General features: G+C 43.4%; 1 protein-coding gene across 1 annotated transcript in view; it reads left to right on the top strand.

Annotated features, from left to right (window-relative positions):
* The window catches only part of MAP4 (microtubule associated protein 4), a 257,932-nt gene that overhangs the window by 226,036 nt on the left and 6,888 nt on the right, over positions 1–25,008 (top strand). Inside the window, exons 13-19 of the mRNA XM_065399719.1 lie at positions 1,073–1,173; positions 2,307–2,519; positions 10,031–10,208; positions 14,144–14,203; positions 14,363–14,685; positions 18,969–19,061; positions 24,918–24,999. Of these exons, the coding sequence (XP_065255791.1) occupies positions 1,073–1,173; positions 2,307–2,519; positions 10,031–10,208; positions 14,144–14,203; positions 14,363–14,685; positions 18,969–19,061; positions 24,918–24,999 (1,050 nt within the window). The remainder of the gene's footprint in view (positions 1–1,072; positions 1,174–2,306; positions 2,520–10,030; positions 10,209–14,143; positions 14,204–14,362; positions 14,686–18,968; positions 19,062–24,917; positions 25,000–25,008) is intronic.

The raw sequence follows: 25,008 nt of genomic DNA, 5'->3' as shown, positions 1-25,008 counted from the left end.
TATTGCAGGGTGCAAATTGCAATTTTCTGTTATAGTTACTCCACTTTAGATCTTCAAGTGCTTTTCTATTTTGTGCCAAATTAAAAGATTTGGGAAGAAAAATATCATTAGGTTGCTATTTAAAAGGGTTTTGCTTGGGTTTTTTGAGGGGGATTTGTCTTTCACTGGTGTTTGGACAGTGTTTTCAGATAAATTTTTTGGAAGTGGAAAGGGACACATTTAATATAACTATAGCCCTACTTCTTTGTGAGAGTCAGTACATTTAATTTTGATGGCTGGGAATTTAATGACATCTTTTGTTGGAAGAACAGTGAAGAAAATTAGAAATTGCAGTCAAAATCCTGGCATCCCTTGACTTTGTAACCCATAAATTAAAGCTTTTTGTGCTGTGAAACATTCAATGCCAAAGCATGATAAGTCTAACAACTTCTGTACTAATACATTTCTGTACTATTTATTTTATGTCTAAACATAATTGCCACATCTCTACTTTACCTTTTTAACCTCTACTGCTATAACAGTCAAATTACTTTGGCTGCTGGGAATCTCCCATATTCAGAGTGTAAAATTGTGGATGTGGGGAACTGCCATATAGTGTGACATAAGAGGAACTAAAGTCAGAGAAAAGTTCCAGCAGTATCACTAGTATGGGTATAAAACAGGGACAGCATAAAAGCAGTTTTATATTTTGGGGTTTTATATTCTGGGCTGAAATTGGTCCAAGTAAATAAGCAACCTATATACCTAACAGTTTTTAGGTACAACTTATTAGACAATGAGTTTTCCTATAGACACTAAAGAGAGTTTTTCTACAGATGTTAATAATGGCTTGTTGGGTCAGCTGTTACTTTCTCTAGTTAAACCATATGGGTATTTGGGAAGTTCGTGATCTCTGGAAAGGCTCATGAAAGGCATTCCAACTCCCAAGAGCCTTTCCAGAAGCAGCCATCATATAACCTTAGCTGCTCTTTGTGCAGTATTTGTCCTTCAATGCCATTATAGTGGCATTTTTAAAATAAATGAATGTAAATGAAGTTTAAAATATATATGGATGTCGTCTTCTTTTGATCAGCAAAACCAGAAGAGATAAAACCGGTGGAGCTTCTGACGGGAAGTGACATCACAGCACCTCCAAACAAAGAGCTTCCTCCAAGCCCTGAGAAGAAGACCAAGGTAGGTTTGCCATTATTTCATGGCTTCTTTATACCCAGCTCTGTGGGTTTGGTTTCCCCTGCTTGCTTTACTCCTTGCTTCTTAAGCTGTGATGATACAGTTCTGTTTTCTGAGCTAGTGGCTTCTGGGAAGTATTTCATTTGAACACCAAACAATGTAATTCAATTGTAAAGTTACAAACAAATCGGCCTTCAGTAAATCTAATTGAAACGGGATTTAGCCCAACAAATTTATGCTCAATTTAAATGTAAAATAATAAATTAGGCAATGTCCATGGTGGGGAGAACAATAAATTTTCATAATGACATTTCAAGAACATTCAAATTTTGATCCACTTGATAGTTTCGTTATTATTAATTTATTTGTATTTCAGTAGCATCCAGGGGTCCCCATCAGGACCTGGGGCCCTAGTCTGCTTGGCATTGTACAAACAGATGGTCTCTACCTCAAAGAGATGGCAGCAGTCTGAACCAGAACTCTTACTGAAGTTTTGAACCCAAACAGTAATCTCTCTATCAGTGAATGCCATGGTTTTACTCTCATTCACGTTGTCACCTGACAAATCCAAAGGAATAGGCTTTAAACAACTAAGCTCCAATTTTTATTAAGAGTTGATACCTAAGGCTGAATCCAGGTCACACTGAAGACATTGGGAATTTGGCCATTGATTTAGATTAGATTAGGATTTAGATCTTGCACTGCATTATAGATGTACAATTAGACAGAAATGTCCCATTCATTGAGCATAGGACTAAATGTCAGGAACTCCAAGTATTAACTGCAGCTCCACCACTGACTGTCTTCTGGGGCCTTCATTGTCTCTGGGCCAAATTCTGGTCCCATTGAATTTAATAGCAAAACTCTTACTCACTTCAGAGGGCAAAATCCTGGTCCCAGCGTTGCTGTTCCCCATCTGTAAAGCCGGTAATACATTACTTACTGTCAATGTTATAGGCCAGCTCCCGGCCTTTCTTTTGTTACGCTCAGAAAACAGGACGTTTAATGTTTTTGTTTCCTCTAAATAGCATTTTATGTTCCTTGCTGCTTAACCTTTTTGTTTACACTGCGCTGTTTTTTTTCTTTTTGTCTGTGTTTGTGTTTACATTGGATGTTGCTTTTTGAAAAATGTAAAGCCTTCAGCATCCACACCATCAGCAAAACCTGCAGCAACGAAAACCAAGCCTATGTCCACTACAAGCCCCAAGCGGCCAGCTTCTACCACACCTGGCCAAAACAAAAAACCCACCAGCCCTACTGCAGGTCCTACTTCAGCCACTACTCCTAAACGCCCAGCCACCAGTACTACACGTCCCTCCACTTTAACTCCTAAAGACACTAAACCAAAGGTAAGAGAGAATATTTCACTTGTAGACCAAAATCCAGGTAACTGTTTTATCTGACTAGCAACAGTCGACAGGAATCAAAGGGTAGCATAGTTCTAGAGACAACAATGGAACAATAAGATTAAAGCCTGATCTTGCTATGAGATCTGCATGGACACAAGATTTTGCCTCCATGGATCTGAGCAGAATATGTATTTTGGCACTGAGGAGTAGGAAGAGCAGGAGAGCGTTGAAACTTTCCTCTGTGTTTTGGTAGTTATTATCATGAACTACTAAAAGGTGCTCAAGAAAATTCTTTATTTTTTTAAATTTAAAACAAAAGCCTGTAACCTTCTTTGTTCTGCATTATATACTTCAGAGAACTGTTGAATTAATGTGATTGAATTGGGAACTTAATGTTAATGTTCAACTCCACATTCTATAAAAAGAGCTAGACCAAATAAGTCAACAAGAAAACTGGTAAAACAGAGGGTAAATAAGACCACTGGGACGTAGGAAGGGGAAAGGTTAAGAGTACTGGATAGCTACAGTCTAACAAGGCAAAGCAGAGACTATTACAATAATAACTGGGTTTAAGCTATGGTAGGGAAAAGTCATGTTAAATATTAATAAGGGACTGGAAGAAGCTGCCGAAACAGGTTGTGGAAATCTACCATCATTGGATGTCTTCAAGACACAGACTAATCACCCATTGTAGGTAATATCAATTGTGACACAAAGCAGGGGTATAGACAAGGTGACCGAATAGAGATGCTTCCACTCATAAATAGCTCTGTGAAATCTTCTCCAATGTCTTCCCAAATAAATCCCCGGAAGAATGACCTACCAACACTCCCCTTGAGATGAGCAGCAGGAATAACCTCCCCACCCCACACATACATACCCTAATGGTGTTTGCGGATTGGGTGCAATCCTTCCAATTCAATGTCACTTTATGTAATTTCGATAGGGCCCAGATACCATGATGATGGATTCCATTAGATACGACTTATTAATTGATCTGCCCAGTAAATGCTTGCAGGTTGTAATTCCGTGGTCATTCACGCGCCAGCCAACTCTAAAGCATCATATCCTAGAGCTAAAGAAGGATATAAGCACTCAATTTAGAGAACTGGAAGCCTGTCTTCAATGTCCCCCATGCTGATTGTGACCTATAAGTGGGTTGTGCAGTGTGTATTTGGTATTTGTAGAACACCAGACTTTTAAAGGGACACTGACAAAATACAAAATTTTTTTTTTAAGTTCTTGTTTGTAATTGCATCAGAGATTATTAAACTGGAGCAATTTAAAAATCTAATGGACTTTCTGCTCCTCACTCAGCTAGGAAAATAAAACCGTTTACTTCACCTCTCACTGCATCATCTCTAGATGTTTAAATTTAATCAACTATTACATCTAGGTGCTTACATTTATATCCAATTTGAAGCAAGACATTTTTGTTTATAACAACTTCATGTGTATATTCTCATGCAGTAGTACAAAAACTGCAAAGGAATGTTAAAATAAATTTCAGCTGTAAATCTTTACATTCATCAGTGTGTTTAAGGCCTTTACTGTCAAACACAGATCTAACGGATTGTGTTTGAGTGTCCCCTATACAGGTGGTTACAAAAGGGCAAATATATGTGTCTTTGTCTGTCTGAACAAAGCCAATATATATTTTGATGGAAATACTGATTTTTGGGTAAGTAATCCCACTTTCACTTCCTCCTTCCATAGTTACTTTTCTAAAATTATCATTATTCATAAATTTATAACACTTTTTAAAATTGATTTTAGGTAAGCCATAATACCGCAGAAATTCTGAGTCATTACCTAATATTGTGTAACTCCCCTGCCCCCCCCTTCCCCAAATAACCACTTCTAAATTATTTCCAATTTCTGTTGATGTTGCAGTCAAATCGTTCCCCCTGTTTAGTTTTCCAGGAAGGAACAAACCATTCTCCATTTTCCTGATGGGTCAGTTGTTCATAAATTGATCGATCTGTTGTGTTCCAGATGATCTGCCAAATGCCTTTTTAGCCTGGAAAGCATTTTGGCCTGTAATTAAATAGCTTCCTCTCCCAGAGGTTAGTGAGTGACATGATGCTAGGGAACTAATGACTGAAAAAAAACAGTGGAGCTCAAAATAAATACTTTGTGCAAGTCTACAAATGGACTACTCCTGTCAGCTCGGGAATCTAGTGGAGCTTCCCAGATACTGAATAATGAATTTTAGGGTGCACCAACCTCCCTGTCCTTCACTTAGGGTATGTCTACACTACGAAATTAGGTCGAATTAATAGAAGCCGGTTTTATAGAAATCGGTTGTATACAGCCGATTTTGTGTGTCCCCACATAAAATGCTCTAAGTGCTCTAGTCGGCAGACCGCGTCCACAGTACCGAGGCTAGCGTCGACTTCCGGAGCATTGCACTATGGGTAGCTATCCCACAGTTCCCGCAGTCTCCGCCGCCCATTGGAATTCTGGGTTGAGATCCCAATGCCCGAATGATGCAAAACAGTGTCGCGGGGGGTTCTGGGTACATGTCGTCAGGCCCCTCCCCCTCCGTCAGAGCAACGGCAGACAATAGATTCGCGCCTTTTTACTTGGGTTACCTGTGCAGACAACATACCATGGCAAGCATGGAGCCCGCTCAGCTCAGCTCACCGTCACCATATGTCATCTGGGTGCCGGCAGACGTGGGACTGCATTGCTACACAGCAGCAGCAGCTAACTGCCTTTTGGCGGTAGACGGTGCAGCATGACAGGTAGCCTTCATTGGCGATCTGGGTGCCGGCAGCCGTGGGGCTGCATTGCACCAGCCCCTTGCCTTTTGCCTTTTGGCAGTAGATGGTTTATTACGACTGGTAACCGTCCTCATCGTACAGCAGTGGCTGTCGATCATGGGCACCTGGGCAGACATGCTCAGTCCTATGGAACTGTCTTGATGATGATGGTTATCAGTCGTAGTATGCCATTTTCTGCCAAGCGCCCTGTTGGCTCATCGCACGTTAGCAGAGTCTTCCCTGAGCAGCAGATCGTGCAATAGGCCTGAAGGCTAACTGCCAAGCGCCCAGTATTTGCTGCCAAGCACCCAGAAAATGCTGAGGGCTATCAGTCATGCTGCCACCGTCATCTTAAGATGTAAAAAATAGATTTGTTCTGTATTCATTTCCTTCCCCCCTCCCTCCGTCAAATCAACGGCCTGCTAAACCCAGGCTTTTGAGTTAAATCTCTGGGGGGGGGCATTCTGTGTGACAGTTGTTTGTATTTCTCCCTGATGCACAGCCACCTTTCTTGATTTTAATTCCCTGTACCTGTACGCCATGTCGTCACTCGCCCCTCCCTCCCTCCTTCCCCTGGTCCGTCAGATACTAGTTTCGCGCCTTTTTTCAGACCAGACGCCATAGCTAGCACTGGGATCATGGAGCCCGCTCAGATCACCGCGGCAATTATGAGCACTATGAACACCACGCGCATTGTCCTGGAGTATATGCAGAGCCAGGACATGCCAAAGCAAAACCAGGACCAGCCGAGGAGGAGGCGATTGCAGCGCGGCGACGAGAGTGATGAGGAAATGGACATGGACCTAGACCTCTCACAAGGCACAGGCCCCAGCAATGTGGAAATCATGGTGTTCCTGGGGCAGGTTGATGCCGTGGAACGCCGATTCTGGGCCCGGGAAACAAGCACAGACTGGTGGGACCGCATCGTGCTGCAGGTGTGGGACGATTCCCAGTGGCTGCGAAACTTTCGCATGCGTAAGGGCACTTTCGTGGAACTTTGTGACTTGCTTTCCCCTGCCCTGAAGCGCCAGAATACCAGGATGAGAGCAGCCCTCACAGTTGAGAAGCGAGTGGCGATAGCCCTGTGGAAGCTTGCAACGCCAGACAGCTACCGGTCAGTCGGGAATAAATTTGGAGTGGGCAAATCTACTGTGGGGGCTGCTGTGATCCAAGTTGCCAGGGCAATGAGAGACCTGGTGATATCAAGGGTAGTGACTCTGGGAAACGTGCAGGCCATAGTGGATGGCTTTGCTGCAATGGGATTCCCAAACTGTGGTGGGGCAATAGACGGAACCCATATCCCTATCTTGGCACCGGAGCACCAAGCCACCGAGTACATAAACCGCAAGGGGTACTTTTCAATGCTGCTGCAAGCCCTGGTGGATCACAAGGGACGTTTCACCAACATCAACGTGGGCTGGCCAGGAAGGGTACATGATGCTCGCGTCTTCAGGCACTCTGTTCTGTTTCGAAAGCTGGAGGAAGGGACTTTCTTCCCGGACCAGAAAATAACCGTTGGGGATGTTGAAATGCCTATCGTGATCCTTGGGGACCCAGCCTACCCCTTAATGCCATGGCTCATGAAGCCGTACACAGGCAGCCTGGACAGGAGTCAGGACCTGTTCAACTACAGGCTGAGCAAGTGCCGAATGGTGGTAGAATGTGCATTTGGACGTTTAAAAGCGCGCTGGCGCAGCTTACTGACTCGCTCAGACCTTAGCGAAAAGAATATCCCCATTGTTATTGCTGCTTGCTGTGCGCTCCACAATATCTGTGAGAGTAAGGGGGAGACATTTATGGCGGGGTGGGAGGTTGAGGCAAATCGCCTGGCCGCTGATTACGCGCAGCCAGACACCAGGGCGGTTAGAGGAGCACAGCAGGGCGCGGTGCGCATCAGAGAAGCTTTGAAAACGAGTTTTGTGACTGGCCAGGCTACGGTGTGAAACTTCTGTTTGTTTCTCCTTGATGAAATCTCCGCCCCCCCACCCACCCGGTTAACTCTACTTCCCTGTAAACCAACCACCCCACCCTCCCCTGCCCTCCCCCCTTCAAGCACCACTTGCAGAGGCAATAAAGTCATTGTTACTTCACATTCATGCATTCTTTATTAATTCATCACACAACTAGGGGGATAATTGCAAAGGTAGCCCGGGATGGGTGGGGGAGGAGGGAAGGAAAAGGACACACTGCAGTTTAAAACTTTAAAACTTTAACACTTATTGCTCGGGAAATCATCTGGGGTGGAGTGACTGGGTGGCCGGAGGCCCCCCCACCGTGTTCTTGGGCGTCTGGGTGAGGAGGCAGTGGGACTTGGGGAGGAGGGCTGTTGGTTACACAGGGGCTGTAGCGGCGGTCTCTGCTCCTGCTGCCTTTCCTGCAGCTCAACCATACGCTGGAGCATATCAGTTTGATGCTCCAGCAGCCGGAGCATCGACTCTTGCCATCTGTGTGCAAGCTGACGCCACCTCTCATCTTCAGCCCGCGATTCAGCACGCCACCTCTCCTCTCGCTCATATTGGGCTTTTCTATAATCAGTCATTGACTGCCTCCACGCATTCTGCTGTGCTCTGTCAGCGTGGGAGGCAGTCTGTAGTTCTGTAAACATTTCATCACGCGTCCTTCACTTTCGCTTTCGAATATTCACTAGCCTCTGTGAAGGAGAAAGATTTGCAGCTGGCGGAGGAGAAGGGAGAGGTGGTTAAAAAGGACACATTTTAGAGAACAATGGGTACACTCTTTCACGTTAAATTTTGCTGTTCACATTACACAGCACATGTGCTTTCGTTACAAGGTCGCATTTTTCCTCTTATATTGAGGGCCTGCCGGTTTGGTGTGAGAGAGAACTCACGCACTGCCAGGCCACAGATTTCAGCTTGCAGGCAGCCATGGTAAGACACAGTCTTTTGGCTTTTTTAACCTTGTTAACATGTGGGGATGGTTTAAAACAGTACTGCTCTCATTAACCATACCAAGCACCCGTTGGGTTGGCCATTTAAAATGGGTTTGCAATGTAAAAGGAGGGGCTGCGGTTTCAGGGTTAACATGCAGCACAAACCCAACTAATTCCCCTCCCCCCCACACCCAATTCTCTGGGATGATCACTTCACCCCTCCCCCGCACCGCGTGGCTAACAGCGGGGAATATTTCTGTTCAGCAGAGCAGGAAGGGGCACCTCTGAATGTCCCCTTAATAAAATTGCCCCATTTCAACCAGGTGACCGTGAATAATATCACTCTCCTGAGGATAACAAAGAGCGATCAGGAATGGATGTTGTCTGCATGCCAGCAAACACCGGGACCATACGCTGCCATGCTTTGTTATGCAATGATTCCAGACTACGTGCTACTGGCCTGGCGTGGTAAAGTGTCCTACCATGGCGGACGGGATAAGGCAGCCCTCCCCAGAAACCTTTTGCAAAGGCTTTGGGAGTACATGAAGGAGAGCTTTCTGGAGATGTCCCTGGAGGATTTCCGCTCCATCCCCATACACGTTAACAGACTTTTCCAGTAGCTGTACTGGCCGCGATTGCCAGGGCAAATTAATCATTAATCATTAAACACGCTTGCTTTTAAACCATGTGTAATATTTACAAAGGTACACTCACCAGAGGTCCCCTGTGTGCCCACAGGGTCTTGGGTGAGTTCGGGGGTACTGGTTCCAGGTCCAGGGTGATAAACATATCCTGGCTGTTGGGGAAACCGGTTTCTCCGCTTCCTTGCTGCTGTGAGCTATTTACATTATCTTCATCCTCATCTTCCTCGTACCCTGAACCCGCTTCCCTGTGTGTTTCTCCAGTGAGGGACTCATAGCACACGGTTGGGGTAGTGGTGGCTGCACCCCCTAGAATGGCATGCAGCTCCGCGTAGAAGCGGCATGTTTGCGGCTCAGCCCCGGACCTTCCGTTTGCTTCTCTGGCTTTGTGGTAGGCTTGCCTTAGCTCCTTAATTTTCACGCGGCACTGCTGTGCGTCCCTGTTATGGCCTCTGTCCTTCATGGCCTTGGAGACCTTTTCTAATATTTTGCCATTTCGTTTACTGCTTCGGAGTTCAGCCAGCACTGATTCATCTCCCCATATGGCGAGCAGATCCCGTACCTCCCGTTCTGTCCATGCTGGAGGTCTTTTGCGATCCTGGGTTACCTGTGCTGATGAGCTCTGCGTGGTCACCTGTGCTCTCCACGCTCAGCAAACGGGAAATGAAATTCAAACATTCGCGGGGCTTTTCCTGTCTACCTGGCCAGTGCATCTGAGTTGAGAGTGCTGTCCAGAGCGGTCACAATGAAGCACTGTGGGATAGCTCCCGGAGGCCAATAACGTCGAATTCCGTCCACACTAACCCAATTCCGACCCACTAAGGCCGATTTTATCGCTAATCCCCTCGTCGGAGGTGGAGTAAAGAAACCGGTTTAAAGGGCCCTTTAAGTCGAAAGAAAGGGCTTCGTCGTGTGAACGTGTCCAGGCTTAATTCGATTTAACGCGGCTAAAGTCGACCTAAACTCGTAGTGTAGACCAGGCCTAAGTATAGCCAGCCGCAGGTTTTCATGTACTATAGGACATTTGTTTTAGAATTTTCCATGTTACAGAACTTTTCTTAGCAGTGGCTAGCTTATGTATTTAAGAATCCAAACAATTGTGCTTCAGCACTTTTGAAAAGGAATTTCAGCACTTTCCAAGTTCTCTTTCAGCTACATCTTGAGAGTACTGTTTGTAAATGGGCCATCGGTTTCAGTGTAGCCTTTTGTTACCAGGTAACAGATGCGAAGAGCCCAGACAAACGGACCTCACTTTCAAAACCACTGTCTGCTACGACACCTCGAGCTGCTGTAAAGAGCAGCCCTGCCACGCCCAGGACAACTGCAGCGTCTCCAGTTACAACAGCCTCCGGTCTGAGAAACACTGCTACTTCCCCACCCAAAAGGCCAACATGTAAGCATTGCCCTGCTGAGCTCAGGACGAGCACCCTTTCTTTCTAAACTGTTGCTAGCTTCTGTTGAAAAATGTTAGTATTTGGATTAGTTCACAGAAATGTAGCCACCTCTTGCAGCTCATAGCGCCCCTGACAGTTTGAACTGAGGCAATAATCAGCAAATTCCACGCTTGCCCTTCTCTGGCCCCAGAAGTTTGTCACATTTAGGCTGCCATTAAATAAAGTGGCTAGTTCTTCAGTTTCAAATAAAACTATCACATTTTTGGCCACAAATGGTGAGGGGCTGCTTGAGCTGTGATAGGTGTGAACTTGAAGTGTGATAGGTGTGTAGAGATGGTGGTAGGCAGATGCATAGACGTAGGGGACAGAAAATTTAAGTTTCATAAATTCAGAGTCTGAGACCGGAAGGGGACCATTAGATGATCCATTCTGACCTCCTGAATATGTAGGCTTGGCAGAATTAGATTTTTATTTTTTTGTAACTTCAACAGATATTAACGTTTTGTTTTTAAGCATTTTTTTATTTTTGTCTTTTTAAAATTTTCACAGGAAATTATGGGGTGGTCAGACAATAAGAGGGGTCATGAAATTATTTATTGACAGTAGATGTTGAAGTTCAAAAAGTTAAAGCTTTTAATAAAAGTCTAAAACACAAATTGTCAACATCACATGTCAAAATAATCAAGTAAATACCCTTAAATCAAACTCTAAGTTCGCCAGCAGCATTTTTTTTTATTTTGCCGATCTGTAAATTTCTGTTATTATCTATGGAAATATTTTTCTGTTGGTTTGTATGTGTTAGATGAAATTGACATTTATCAATATTTACTGGTAAGAATCTAATACTTCCAAGCCTGTGTATATCACAGGCCATCTACATTTCACCCTGTTTACACTTTGCTCAGTGAAGGGGTAACTTGTACTTGGCTAAAGCAAGGACACCCGGTGTTGATCTGAAGATATCAAGGAATGGGAAACCCCTCACTCCTCTTTGTAACTTGTCCCAATGCTTAATCACCCTCACAGTTAAGAAATTGTGCCTTATTTCTAATTGAATTGTCTGGCTTCAGCTTCCAGCCATTGCTTCTTGTTCTGCCTTTCTTGCTAGATTAAAGAGCCCTTTGAGCTCTGGTCAGGTGTAGGTAGTCTCTTGGTCTATCCAAGGCCGTGATCAAGTGTCTTGATGTTTTTGGTCTTTTGGCCTCGAGATGAAAACCTTGTCTTTGTTTCTGGGACCTTGAAGTGAAAAAATTCTCTAAGTTATATCTGGTATTTTCTCCCTGTGAAAGGACTGTAATCAAGTCAATTCTCAGTCTTCTTAACATGCTAAACAGGTTGAGCTCTTTAAGTCTCTCACTGTAAGGCATTTTCTCCAGCCTGAGATTATTTTTGTGGCTGTTTTCTGCACCCTCTTCTCCAACTTTTCACCATTCAGAACTGGATGCAGTATTCCAGCGTAAGTCTCACCAGTGCCATATACAGTAGTAAAATCACCTCCCTGCCCCTACTCACCACTCCCCTGTTATACATCCAAGGATCACATTAGCTTTTTTTGCCACAGCATCACACTGGGAATATAGTGTGTTACTTGTCTACTATGACCTCTAAATCCCTTTCAGAACCCAGAGTCCCTCAGTCTGTAGGTATGGCCTGCAATCCTTGTTCCTAGATGGGTAATTTTGCATTTGGTTGGATTAAAACACATTTTGTCTGAATGTGCCCATCTTACCAAACAATCCAGATTGCTCTGTATGACTTCCTAGTCCACATCAGTTATTACTGTGCCATTCTGTCATCTGCAGACTTTATCAGCAGTGATTTTCTATTTACTTCCAGATCACTGATGAACATGTTGAATAGCACTAGGCCTTGTGCCAGACCCCATGGACCCCTACTAGAAACACTCCCATTCAGTGATGATGATTCCTCATTGACAGCTAATTTCTGAGACCTCAGTTAGCCACTTCTTAATTCATTGAATTTGTGTTTTATTGATTTTGTATAGTGCCCATTTTTAATCAGAATATCAGGTGATACTATGTCAAAAGCCTTATGAAAGTCTGTCTGTTGCATCGATGCAGTTACCTTTATTAACCAAACTTGCAATCTCATCGAAGAATGAAATCCGGTTTGTTTGACAAGATCTATTTTCCATTAAACCACATTGACTGGAATTTAATCATATTCCAATTCTTTTATTCTTTACCTATAGAGTCCTATATGACCTTTTCCACTATTTTGCTTGGGATTGATGACAGGACTAACCCACCTACAGTTACCCTGCCATCTCGCTGGCCCTTTTCAAAAATTTCCACAGCATTAACACTCTTCTGGTCTTCTAGAATTTCCATGGTACTCCAAGATTATTTAAAAATTAACATCTGCAGGCCAGTGATCTTCTTAGGCAACTCTTTGGGATTCTTGGTTGTAAGTTAACCAGTCCTGTTGATTTAAAAAATCTTTATCCATAGGAGATGTTATTTAACATCCTCCTTAGTTCTAATAGGCTGGAAAGTACTTCATCATCTTCATGTGATATGAGTCCATTATCCTGCTTCTTTCCAAATATAGAACAGAAATATTTATTGAACACTTCTGCCTTTTCTGCATCATTATTAACAATGTTACCATCTACATCTAGTAATGGGCCTACACCATTGCTAGTATTTATTTTGTTCCTGATATTAACAAAAACAAAAAATTAACCCTCCTTCTTGGCCTTAGGCCTGCCAGCCATGGAATTTCCCTGATATCTTTAGTGTCCCTTAGTAATTTTCTGCACTTCATAACTTCTAATTTATATCGATTGCTATATATTTCTTTTGGGGTTTTTTGGCTTCTAATTGCTCACTTCAATTTGCCACAATCAGGATGGGCTGTCAGCCAAAGTTGTCCTCTATCTTGGTTGGGGAATTGTGGCTTTTTGACCATCTAATTACCTTTTCTTAAATAACTCCCAATTTTCATTTACCTTTTTCTGTCTAAATTTTTCTTCCCAATCAGTTTGTCTCATAAGTTTCGTCAACTTTTGGAAATTTGCCCTTTTGAAGCACCAAGTACATCTATTATTGCTTGGGACTGTCTTTTATTTGCCTACATTGAATGTAATCAGGTCATGATCACTGGTCCCTTGGCAACCACCAAATTCCAATCTCTTGAATAATTCATTTTTGTCCATCATAGTAAGGTTCAAAATAGTAACCTTGTATTGGGTACAGTGCCTTCATGGGTCAGAAAATTATCTAATAAAATTATCATCAGGTTAGAGATAATGCCAAAGTTTATAGATACACAAGTTTGCCAAGGGATGCATTTTTGCCTTTGATATTAAATGAAGACAGTTGAGAGAAGGCCCCAAACTGATTTAAAGAGAAGCAGAGAGGGAGAGTCATTAAAGATGTCAATTGAATGTCACTAGCAAGCAATTGCTGAGATGTGGGAAAACCATTATATAAAAATGGATAAAAGTAAAAATAAAGCGACCCTTACCCACCATCCTGAGGCCTAACCATCTTATGACATTCTCTAGCCTCCCCGAGACTTTATTCTACGGGATTGAGTCTACCTCTGAAGGACATGAGTTTTACCGTATCTTGTGAAATAAGAAGCTGCTTTTGTAATGAGAGGAAGTTCACCCAGGCATGGGGAGCAGCTGATTTTATGAGATACTTTGGTGTTTCCCTCTAAATAGCAGGAAAGAGGCTAGCCCTAAAATGAGTAGCAGGCATCCTTTTTTGCATCTCACAAGTATGCATTGGGGATACAGAAGAAGCTGATATCTAAGAAGCAACAGAGACTGTATGGCCACTCATGGAAACTATGCCAGCAACCACAAAGGGTCGGTCTGTGTGTTGGCTTTCACTCCCAGTAACACCGTTGAATCTGTTCACAATGAAAACATGCAGAAAAGATTGACTGTTTTTGTATTCTTTAGCTATCAAGACTGAAACAAAGCTTGCAGATGCCAGGAAGACCACTGCGAAGTCACCATCAGGTAATGTCTCTCAGTTCCTGCATCTAAATGCTTCTCTACTTGACTCCAGAAATGTGTTCAATCAACATGTTACCCAACTGTAAAGATACACAGTATTTGTCTGCTTGATGCGATTGATATTTACTCAAACTTCCCTTTCTGCTATGCTTATTGCCGCAGACCTGAGCCGCCCAAAGAGTGCGCCTGCAAACTCTGCAAAGAGCAGCGCCACTACCCCTACTGCTACAACCCCAGGTACTCCTGCCTCACCTGGAGTCGCCACCAGCCGCCCCAAACCCAAGCCAGCTGCAGCCAGACCCACCACAGCATCGAGTGCAACTCCAGAAGCTAAAAAACCATCAACAGTTAAAGCTCCACTTAAAACCAGCACTGTTCCCAAGCCGCCTCGCCCAACCAGCAGTGTTTCTGCCCCTGACCTGAAGAACATAAGATCCAAAATTGGATCAACAGATAACATTAAATACCAACCTGGTGGAGGAAGGGTAAGTCTCCTCAATCGGCTTTTAGGACTACTCATGCATTTAAGAGCTATTGGTAGTCCCTCACCGCTTTCAGTCACTCTATGCTCACTGGCTTTCCTATATTCAGACTCTGCAGAGCTCCTTTTGGGTTCCCCATGTGCACAAGGCAGCACCATTATCATATAGACTTTAAACTTTAAAAGGTTTCATGGAAGTATTTGGAATATGAACAAAATTTCACAACTCTTTGATATGGAGAAACAGAGCCACACTCCTGATCTGGAGACTAGCTTATGTGAAAACTCAGAGCTCATTTATATTTCAGAGTATCTGAGCAGGGGATTTGGGACTGCTGAATTGTTCACCAGGTAGAGTAATGTGCCACTATGTGGAAGATCTGGATTCAGGAGCAGGTCCCAGGACATACTGTCTCTGTCGACATGAGCAATGTGTTGTACGGGTTAGGCTTCAAGCAGAGGTGGAGTAGGGCAGCATGTGCTGTTCTCAGGACACCCTCTGGTGGCCACAGTCAGATAACTAAGGAAGAGGGAGATGGATTGAGAGAACTGCCATGGGAAAAAGTAGATGCCCAGGTTGAAGGAGTGGGTAGGACATAGCTTGAGGCCCTCATTTAATACAGAGGTGCTAATTAATTTTTTCCCTGTGGTTCTCTGAATGAGAGAAGCCTTGGAATATTTCTATGGAGTTCCTTCTAAGGGTCAGACATTAGACTGATTAATGTGTATTCATTTTTAATCAGAAGGTAATAATTAATGTTTCCATCCTATACATCTTGTGGATGCAGAAACATGAAACTATTATCAGACATCATATAACAGATACTCCCAAACTTTGTCTGACCGAGTATTGAATTAGCAACCTGCCTTTAGTCCGAGGGCTTTACTTTGTGTAAAATGGAGCAAACTGCAGCACCCTTACTTTTAATACAGAGGAGTGGTCTCCTGAAACTGATTTTCCATTCTGATCTCTGTCACCAAGGTGAAGTACTTTTTGATGGGAGCACTAGTCTCTGAAAGGCACACTACTCATAAGGGCAGTCATGAGCTGCATTGTAGTATACCATAAACCATATCACCTGCTGGAAAAAGAAGGTACCACCGAACTGTTAAAAGTCCAGCGTGTTATACCTGTAGACGGTCATGACCTATTCCTCAGAGTCAAGAAGCCCAAAGAGTTCTTCCACGAGTATGCATTGGGGTACACAAAAAAATGGATATCTAATAGAGAATGTCTGGCTCTTTAGGGAAAGCTGTGCCAGCATTCACAAGGGGAGAAGCTTCCAAACAGGGTAAACCAAACCTGGCTGGAGGACTTGGAAGTGAGAACCAGGGGAGGAGTGCTCACAAATTGAATGCAAGTCAAAACTAGATTGGAGGTTCACTAACACCATTAAGGTCCTTCAGAAATCTGGTCAGAAGGAGCTCTAAAGCTCACTTTAATTTTTTAGACTGTGTTCCAGAATTCCAGAGGCATGGGAAGCTTTCTGACTAGACTTCAGGGCTGTCTGTTAAAGGGGCATTGTTTGGTACAATGTACTCCCTTGTTTTGTTGAATCATTTCCATTTCATAGTAGCAGTGTGTTAGAATGTATGTTAACATAGACTGTATGTCAAAGAGAATCATTGTATTTCTTGCAGGGCTTTTAAAGTCTTCTCTGTTTATTAGGACACTCCTGTTTTACTGCTGTATTATTAATTGGTTCAGCAGGGTACAGGGCTGCTGCAGAAGCCCTGGTCTTAAAATATTCAGCCTTGAGTGCACTTACCTTTTGTGGTGAGCATTGGTTAAAAAGTAAGAAATCAGCAGAAAAATGGGTTCTCTCAGGTTGACACTGAGTTTTTCCAAAACTGCAAATCCTCACGCTGAACTAACTGCAACTTTTTGCCTTTGCACCAATCTAGATTAACTAAATCTTAATACATAGGATTAGTCATGTTTCTTCACCACTGTCCTCAGCATAATTTATAGCATGAGCCAAATTAGGGTGGTGAGGGAGATGAGTAATGGAAATACAGTGCAGACACACCCAGCAGAACGCCTACTGTAGTAGCGTTTTAGAGGTGGGAAGAAGTCTCCAGGTAGACCTGTGGAGCTAAAAAACTGTAGCATAGGCTCAGTGGTCAGAACAGAATCTGGCACAACTGTTCAGCTATTATGAGGCCGGGCATAATTCTTCCACAGAGCCTTGACCCCCCTACCCCACTAGGAAGTGCTAAAATTCTGATGCATGAAGGGATCTTTCAAGAGTTTCACTTGTCTGAGTGAGACTGAGCCTTCTGCTTTACCAGTTCTCACCATTTTAACATGTTGATTTATAAAAAGTTCTCCCTGGCTTGTCCAGTCCACTGAATCTATCTTGGTTGTTGATTTGAATTCCATCATTTCCTTCCATCATTTACTTTGATTCTCGTGGTTAAAATCATCCTCCATTTGTCTCCATCTAGGCTAAAGTAGAGAAAAAACCAGAATCAGCCGGTGCGGCGCGAAAGTCTGAACCCAATGCAGTCTCTAAAATGGCTACTACTAAAACAACTGTAACAAAAGAGGGGGCACAAAAGCAGCCCAATGGGAAAGTGAGTTTTGTTTCAGTCTTTTATCCCTGAAAGATGAAAGGAAAACTTTTTTCCATTTGAGTCACTTTCCCTTCTATTTAGCTTTTATGCTTTCTCGTGTCAGTGTCACTGTTCCCTCCCTCCCCCACCCGCACCTTTTCCAAATCTTTCCTGTATGTCCTGACACTGCCAGTAAAATACAGTCAGAAGTATTCCTACTGACTTCACATACCATTTTTTTCAAGGCCTGACTTACACATTGCTTGAGTGGTGTGCTCTGACTTCACTTTTAGATAGGCTAACTCTAAGATGGGCTGGTCTTCTGTGAGGAAAACCTCCCTTCTCTATGGATGCTGCCAGTTTGGGATTAGGAAGAGGGATCAATGGTCCTGGCACTTTCAAACAAAACAAAACAAAAAAATGGAGAACTGGTGACCTAATGTTCTCCCTGTAACTTTCCAGACTTAGTTTCACCAATACTGTTCTCTAACCCCTCACAGCTAGCGGTTGCCAATTGTTGGCGTCCTACCCTGAAGTTCTGTATGAAGTCTTATCCCAGATCTGAGCTATGTGTGGGAAGGGAGTAGAGAAGAGGAGGGCTGGCAGTGAAAGTTTGTTAACTTGTGAGCTGGTGCTATCTTCTGAGATACCATCAAGTAGACCTTATATATGTATAGGATGGCATTGGTCTTGCTCTTAAATGTTTTGCTCCTCTGAATTAGAGCCAGCAAACTGGTAAGTTTCCATGGCAGGGTAAATTTGAGGGTCCTTGTTGCACTGAATCCAATCTACCTAAATTGACAAGTATCCTTTGAAAAATCCATGTTGGTGGTTCTAGCTATAGGTGATATCTTCAATGTACAAAACCAAAGTACTGTAAGAGGTAAAGCTTCCACCCCATATTTAATTTATCTTGTTGTACCATAGGTGTTTCTGAACATGCTGTACTGTAAGTAACCTCTAGGACTGAACTTGAGGACTGGTCATAACTGATCTTTTTTTTTAAGAATAGAGTTGTAGCTTTCACTTAACTTTTGAGGGTTCATAGCCTTAGGCTTTTTTGTGTGTTTAATGGGTCTGGAACTGTTTCAGTTTGTTAGATACATTGTTTCTCCTGTATCTGGCTGGCATCAGACTGCTGCCAATTAAGTTAAATTGGTGGTTTGACAACCTTCCATGTAGTTATTGCTTTCAGGATTAGGCTAAACTGCTGAGAGGTTTTCAGTTGCATTGCCTAGGATTTGAGTCGTTCCCAGGCAAACTGGAATAGTTAAAAACTGCAGAGACTAACCAGTAGGTCGTCAGACGCAGTGATTTGGCTCAACGAGGTGAAAGTGTGCGAATGAAGGGATGGAGATGGCCATGTTAGTTCTCACTGCTGGAATGCATGGCTGAACATGCTCTGAGGAAGCTAGCATACACAGTGTTCTTGGCAGCCAGGCGCTCTTGTATTGCTCATCTGTACAATACGCTAAGAAAGTGTTGTCCTCCACCATAGCACTTAAGCTGTCACCACTACCACTGTCTGCTTAGCTGTACTCTGCCTCTCCTTGTTTGTTCACTTTTTCTCTCTGTCTTTCAAGTTCTTTCACACCTAATACTGAAATTGGGTTGAAGTTTAACACAGCTCTTTGTTTATCCACCATGTTACAGCATCACTCCAGCCTGTCGTATGACAGTTCTAACCAGTCCTCTTCCCTTGTGTTGTTTTTCCATTCTGTAATGCTCTAGGTCCAGATAGTCTCCAAAAAAGCGAACTACAGCCATGTTCAGTCCAAGTGTGGTTCCAAGGACAATATTAAGCATGTCCCTGGAGGTGGGAATGTAAGTATGGGCTCTGGACAAGCTGTCTTTCTACTAACTTCTGTTCTTGTTCTGCTTTTTTATGTGGTCTCTTGAGAATATTCTGTTTCAGGCAGATGAGCACGGCAGAATTAAGATTTCTGGGAAGTGTGTAGGTAGACTTTTCCCTAAGCTGAAGTAGGTTAAATGTGTGAGCATATGTTACATTTCACAGCCGTGCATTCGACCCATTTCCCAGTGATCTAAAGCAAGGAGGACTTTGTATCAGGAGAAGGACTTTGAAACACTTCTGGGGGTGAAAGTTTCCAATCTTTGTTTAGTTACTAACTTAAGAGCGACTTCTAACATTCAAGGCTACTGGTTTCACTGGAAATAGGGAGGTGAGCTTGCTGAGGTGTTGCGAGCTAATATTGTGAGGGTTGTATATGAACTTCGAGTACACGCTATGGATTTCAGATGGAGGTAGTATTGCTAGGTGCCTCGAGCTGAGTGGGTGGAGCAATGCCAAATACCCATCTGGATGCTGTAAAACATAGGCTTTAAAAAGACGTCCTGTGTTAACCTGACAGGTCACCTGTTTCCCAGCAGACACAGCTTGCATTACCTTTAAAAAATATATATACATCTGTGCCAGGGTTTGTTTACTTCCTAAGTAGCGATAGTTTCTGGGAATGCAGAGTGTGGGTGCTAGTAGCAATAGCAACTTTGCCACCCTTTTAAATAAGGAGGGTGACCGGGTGGAAGAGTCTGTTTCTTGCTGCTGCTAATTTTCCATTGTCCCTGTGACCCAACACACTGACAGCCATTGGCCGCTGAAGTTCAGAATCCCTGGACTGAGTGGGAGTGTCACCTGTAGTGATGTCCTGGCTTTCCCTTCTCCATTCAACTGACTCTATGCAGGTGTGGGATTAAAAACGTATTAATGCAATGCTGTTTAAAAACGCTAAAGTAAATCCCTTCAGCTCCTCTTCCAGGATGGAGCGGGGAGGAAATCTGCATCCTTGGCCCGAAAATAGTCAATCGTTGGAGGCAAGCTTAGTGCTCAGTGCCTGGTCACCTGCTTCTGCATCTTGAGCAGTTGCCACTCGCTGGATTCGGAGGCTGTAAATGCTGCCTCGTATATTGCTTGTGGTGCAGGTCATGCTCTGTAAGCACCTTCTTGAGAAATATGCGTGTGGTTGTCTTCATGGTTATGCATCAACTCTTGCATTCAAATTCTTGCATAAGTTACTGCAAGAAGATCCTGAAGATGTTCATGGTGGGTTTTATTTAAAAAGCTTGTTAAATCAAAGGCTAGTCATCCTTTTCACAGGTGGATAACAACCTTTCCTTCCAGGTGTAGGAAGAGCCCAGCTACCAAGGAATACAGGTGTAATTTTTATTTAATCAGGCTTTTGTTCTCTTCAAGATTTATGACTGCTGAGACTTTTTATATTTGTGCTGAGATTGTCTCACATTTCAGTTTGCCTGTGCTTGGCATCCATAGTGTTAGTTACACATTTGTATCCTCCATGGATTCCTAATCTTCTTGGGGTTGGAGAGTGTGTAATCTCCTGTGGAGGCGATTTCCTAGGTGAACTCTACTTCGTGCTCTGCAGCTCAGTCAGGAAGATTGGGGTGGAGGTGGTCAAAGACTGGCTCATCAACTGGTGTTTGTGTGCATGTACAAGGTTGTTTTCTGGCTATGGTACATTCCTGTTTCTTACTGCTAACTTGGTCTAACTGTATCCCCAGAGCTTGGAACATAATGTTTAGATATAATCTGGATTGCTGGCACGGGTTCTTTCAGCCGTACTGCTAAAGAGCAGCTGTTATGCACCCAAAGGGGCTTTATTTTATAAACCACTCCTTTTCTGTTGATTGGTTTTTTGTACAGTACATTTCTGGCTGGGCCTCATGTACATTTTCCTCCTCTGTTATCAACAGACCTGTTACAGAATAAATAAAACCTTGGGTTGTGGGGAATGTTTTTCACTTTACACTAAAAATCCCATGTAATAAACCACCAAACCTGTCCTCTTCTCTCGGTTTTACTGTTCTTCTGTCCCCTCTAGGGGATGTTTCCAGCTCTAGGGAAGAGGTATCCTCTTTCAGCTCTTTGTTCTCCCAATCTCTCTCTTCCTGTCACCACTACATCTCTCCTCCTCAGTCCACTAGTTAAGCTGTTCACTTTAAGAACAGAGAATAAAGTGCTTATCATTTTCAGGTTCCAAATGCCCCAAAGCCAGCTTCAGGCAGCCGCTCCCAGCCGTCCATCGCCCCCAAACCCAGCCCAGGCAGTACCAATGTGAGTAGAAGAGCCAGACTGGCACACCTGGCTTCTTATGATTGGATTTCCTTTTGTCCGTTTTGCATTCCCTCTGCTATTCCTGGGCATTGTACCAGGTGTCCACTTCTGAGGCATTTTCTGTCCAGTCAGACAGCATGAGAGAGTTGTCTCATTGCATCTGCTCACAGAAACTCCCTGTTCTTAAAGTTTTTAACCATACAGCTGATGGGAATGATTGAAAAGTCCACGGTTCCAATGCTACTCTCTCCTCAGGAATGGCTGTTGGGCATTTTGGGGGCAAGCAGAGTGGTTAGCAAAAGCTAGCTATTCAGGTTTAGTGTTGCCATTTTAAAAAAAAAGGTCTGCTGTGGTAGAAGTGACTGGGACTCGCTAGCCAATTCATTCAGTTACCTTCTGGGGAAAAAATTGGGGGTGGGTGGGGAGGAACCTGCTTGCTCTGCCTCCTATGTGCAAAGGCGGTGATTGACTGTGTGGATACTGAGAAGTTGAGGTTGAAGGCTGTAGCCTATTTTACTGCTTTCATTATGTTTCGTAGAAAGACCTCAAAGCATGCAGCATTAGATTTTACCTGGAAATAGTGTTTGTTATATTTTTATAAATAAGGAGAAAAAATACAAAAGCAAAGCAATAGAAAGAAAATGCCTACAGTAAGTTTAAACCTAGCGAGGAGTAAGACATTAGGATAATCCATCATTTACGGCATTAGTTACAATGAACGACACTTACGACGTTTATAAATTGACATCCTGTTTCGACTTTACGATGTCAGTTTCGATTTTACGATGCTCTTTCCGACATTGTTCCTATGGGAATTTCCAGTTACGACGTTTTCGACTTGAAATGCGATTTTCAGGAACCAATTGTATCATAAAAGTCCGAAGACAATCTGTCTATTCATTTTATCCCTGTTGTCAAAGGGTCTGGGTGAGATCATTCGGAATTCTTCTAAGAGCATGTGGGTTCTTTGGTGCCTTGGGGCTACCACCCTGCTAATGGAAAGTGGACGGAGAGTGGGTTAGAGAGGTGAAAAACTAAAGGAAAGTAACAGTCACACTTCCTACCCAGAGTGCCTAAAGTCAGGCAACTAAATCAGCACTTCACTTTGCCCCCTGAGTCTGAGAACATGTCCTTTAGAGGGACAAGTTCAATAATTCAAGTTAGGCTTTGTCTACACTGACAACTGAACGACAACATGTTGTTGTTCAGAGGTGTTAAAAAACGCACACCTCCGTTCCCGAAAGACACAAGTTTTGTCCACGAAAAGTGCCGGTGTGAACGGTGCTTTGTTGGCAGGAGCGCTCTCCTGCTGACAACACTACTGCCGCTTGTTGGGGGTGGAAGTTTTTTGTCGGCAGGAGAGCTCTCTCCTGATGACAAACTGCAGCTACACAGCACACCTTTTAGCGGCGCGGCTGTAGTGGCACAGCCGTGTTGCTAAAAGCTGCATAGTGTAGACAAAGCCTTAGTAAGAAGTGGGAGATTGAGACTCATACAAGAAACAGCTGTCCACAACCTAAAGATTTTGTGAGAAATCACAATGACTTCTTCAAGGTCCTCGTTCTTGTGTCCAGTTTTTACCATTCAATTAGCCAAGCGACAGAATCTTAGTCCAGTTCTCACCAAACAAATGGTCATATCATAAAAGCCATCATCACTAATTGGCAACTTTACTGGCAGACTCTGTGATGACCAAAGACTGAATGAAGCATGGCCACTGAACTCTCTTATAACCCCCAGAGAGCTAATTGGCTCCTCCAGGTCAGGACTGAGAGACATTGGCATGGGACAATATAGAGGGGGCTTATATTACTTCTGTCTGGACTGTACCTATTCTGTGAACAAACAGAGCATTGAATCCAGCACCTTATGCAAGCACTAAATGAATTCACACAATTGCCCCCCCCCCCAAAAAAAGCCAAGTTACAAATACAAAGCTTCACATGTGCACACAGTGAATCCTGAAACTTCTCAGTAGGCTCTTAATGGGCTTCATCATGGCAATTGCAATGGTTTATAAGCTCCCAGACCTGAAGAAGAGCTCTGTGTAAGCTTGAAAGCTTCTCTCTCTTACCAACAGAAGTTGGTCCCAGAAAAGATATTACCTCATTCACTTTCTCTCTCTAGTTTATAAAGAGGTGAACTCAATAATAAGGAAATACTTTCATTTTGTTTATATGGATAATCTGATACTGCATATTCCAAGCAAAGGAGGAACTAGATAAGAGGATCTTCCCATGTCTCCCCCCCCCCCCACCCACCCCCCACGAGTTAGTCCTATTAAAATAACTAGAAGTTATTAATTCCTTGTGGGGGAAATCTTGGTGATATAGCATCTTCCATGCAGCATTTTACAAATTAACCAGGCAAGAATAACTTCATTTGCCACTGAAATGCAGCTTCCTCTGGGATGGAATAGGTTAACTGTTTGGTGGCATACAGCAATGCTACACAGCAGGTTAGGGGCTGCAGCGGAAGAATCACACATGCTACTGAAACTCCAGGAGGCACAGTATAGTTACTGAAGCTAGAATTCAGCCCAGATATCAGGGTTAAAACCCCATTCTGGGGGAAAAGGCTGTGAAATCTTTAATGGCTTAAAGTAGCAACAGCCTTGGCTTTACATCTTTTCCAAAAGAGGACACCTCCACCAGCAGCCCTAGGCTAACGTCATGCTGGGACATTGACTCATTACTGACCCAGAAGAAGGCCATCTATTGAATCACTTACACTACTGCTGTTGCTGGTTTTCTGGAGGTTTCCCAGTTAGGTATTGATCAGGCCCAAATGTGCGTAGTTTGAGATTTGTCAAGAAAACAACCTTGTGATGATGTTGCTGCAGCAAATAAAACCCAGTAAATAAAATATATGTATTTCCATAGCTTATCTCCGCGAACCCCCAAATCCAGCCTGTTTTTATAATAGCAGTAAGACACAGTCTTAGGTCTGGCGATGCAGTCTATCCCCACACGTAGCAGCGCATGCCTGTCAACATGTCCTAAAGAAACAGACTTAATATCAGGTGGATCCACATCTTGGTGTGTTGGCTGAAGATGGTAGAGAAAAAGTTGGAGCTTATGGTATATGCTTGGCACCACAGCAGGATAGCCTTACTCCAAATGGACCAATACAGATAACTTCTTTCCTGGCACTTGGCTGAAGGCAACATGGGACAGGTTTAAAAGTCAAGGCTGGTGTTGGATAGAAACAGTTTGGGGAACTTGGTGGTGGAATTGGCTTCTTTGGTCAAACTTTAATACTCATATGCATATGCCATAAGAGAGACTCATTTCTGGTCACTATCCATCTCTACTGGTTTTATTCAGTACACGTTTCTACTTGCACATATTCACCCTTTGTTGGCTGGGACAGGGCTTTTGATAATACTAATGAATGTTTGCCTTTTTCTTAAGAATTCTTGAAACCTACATCAGCAATGCTATTTGACACCTACCAGATTAATGGAAAAAGTGTGGCCAGGGGAGATTAAGACCTCGTTAAATATAAACTGCCCTTTGCGGTGAGACAGTGGTTTCCAGTTTCATAAGACGTGTTTCTTTGTGCTGAGTTGTTCCTTCCTGTCTCTGTAGGTGCAGATCCAGAGCAAGAAAGTTGACATTTCCAAAGTGTCCTCAAAGTGTGGCTCTAAAACGAATATAAAACACAAGCCAGGTAAAACGC

Source organism: Emys orbicularis, chromosome 2 (genome assembly GCF_028017835.1).
Source record: "Emys orbicularis isolate rEmyOrb1 chromosome 2, rEmyOrb1.hap1, whole genome shotgun sequence".
Classification (NCBI taxonomy): Eukaryota; Metazoa; Chordata; order Testudines; family Emydidae; genus Emys; species Emys orbicularis.
The sequence above is the reverse complement of the archived record's forward strand: the minus strand, read 5'-3'. Positions and strand labels throughout refer to the sequence as shown.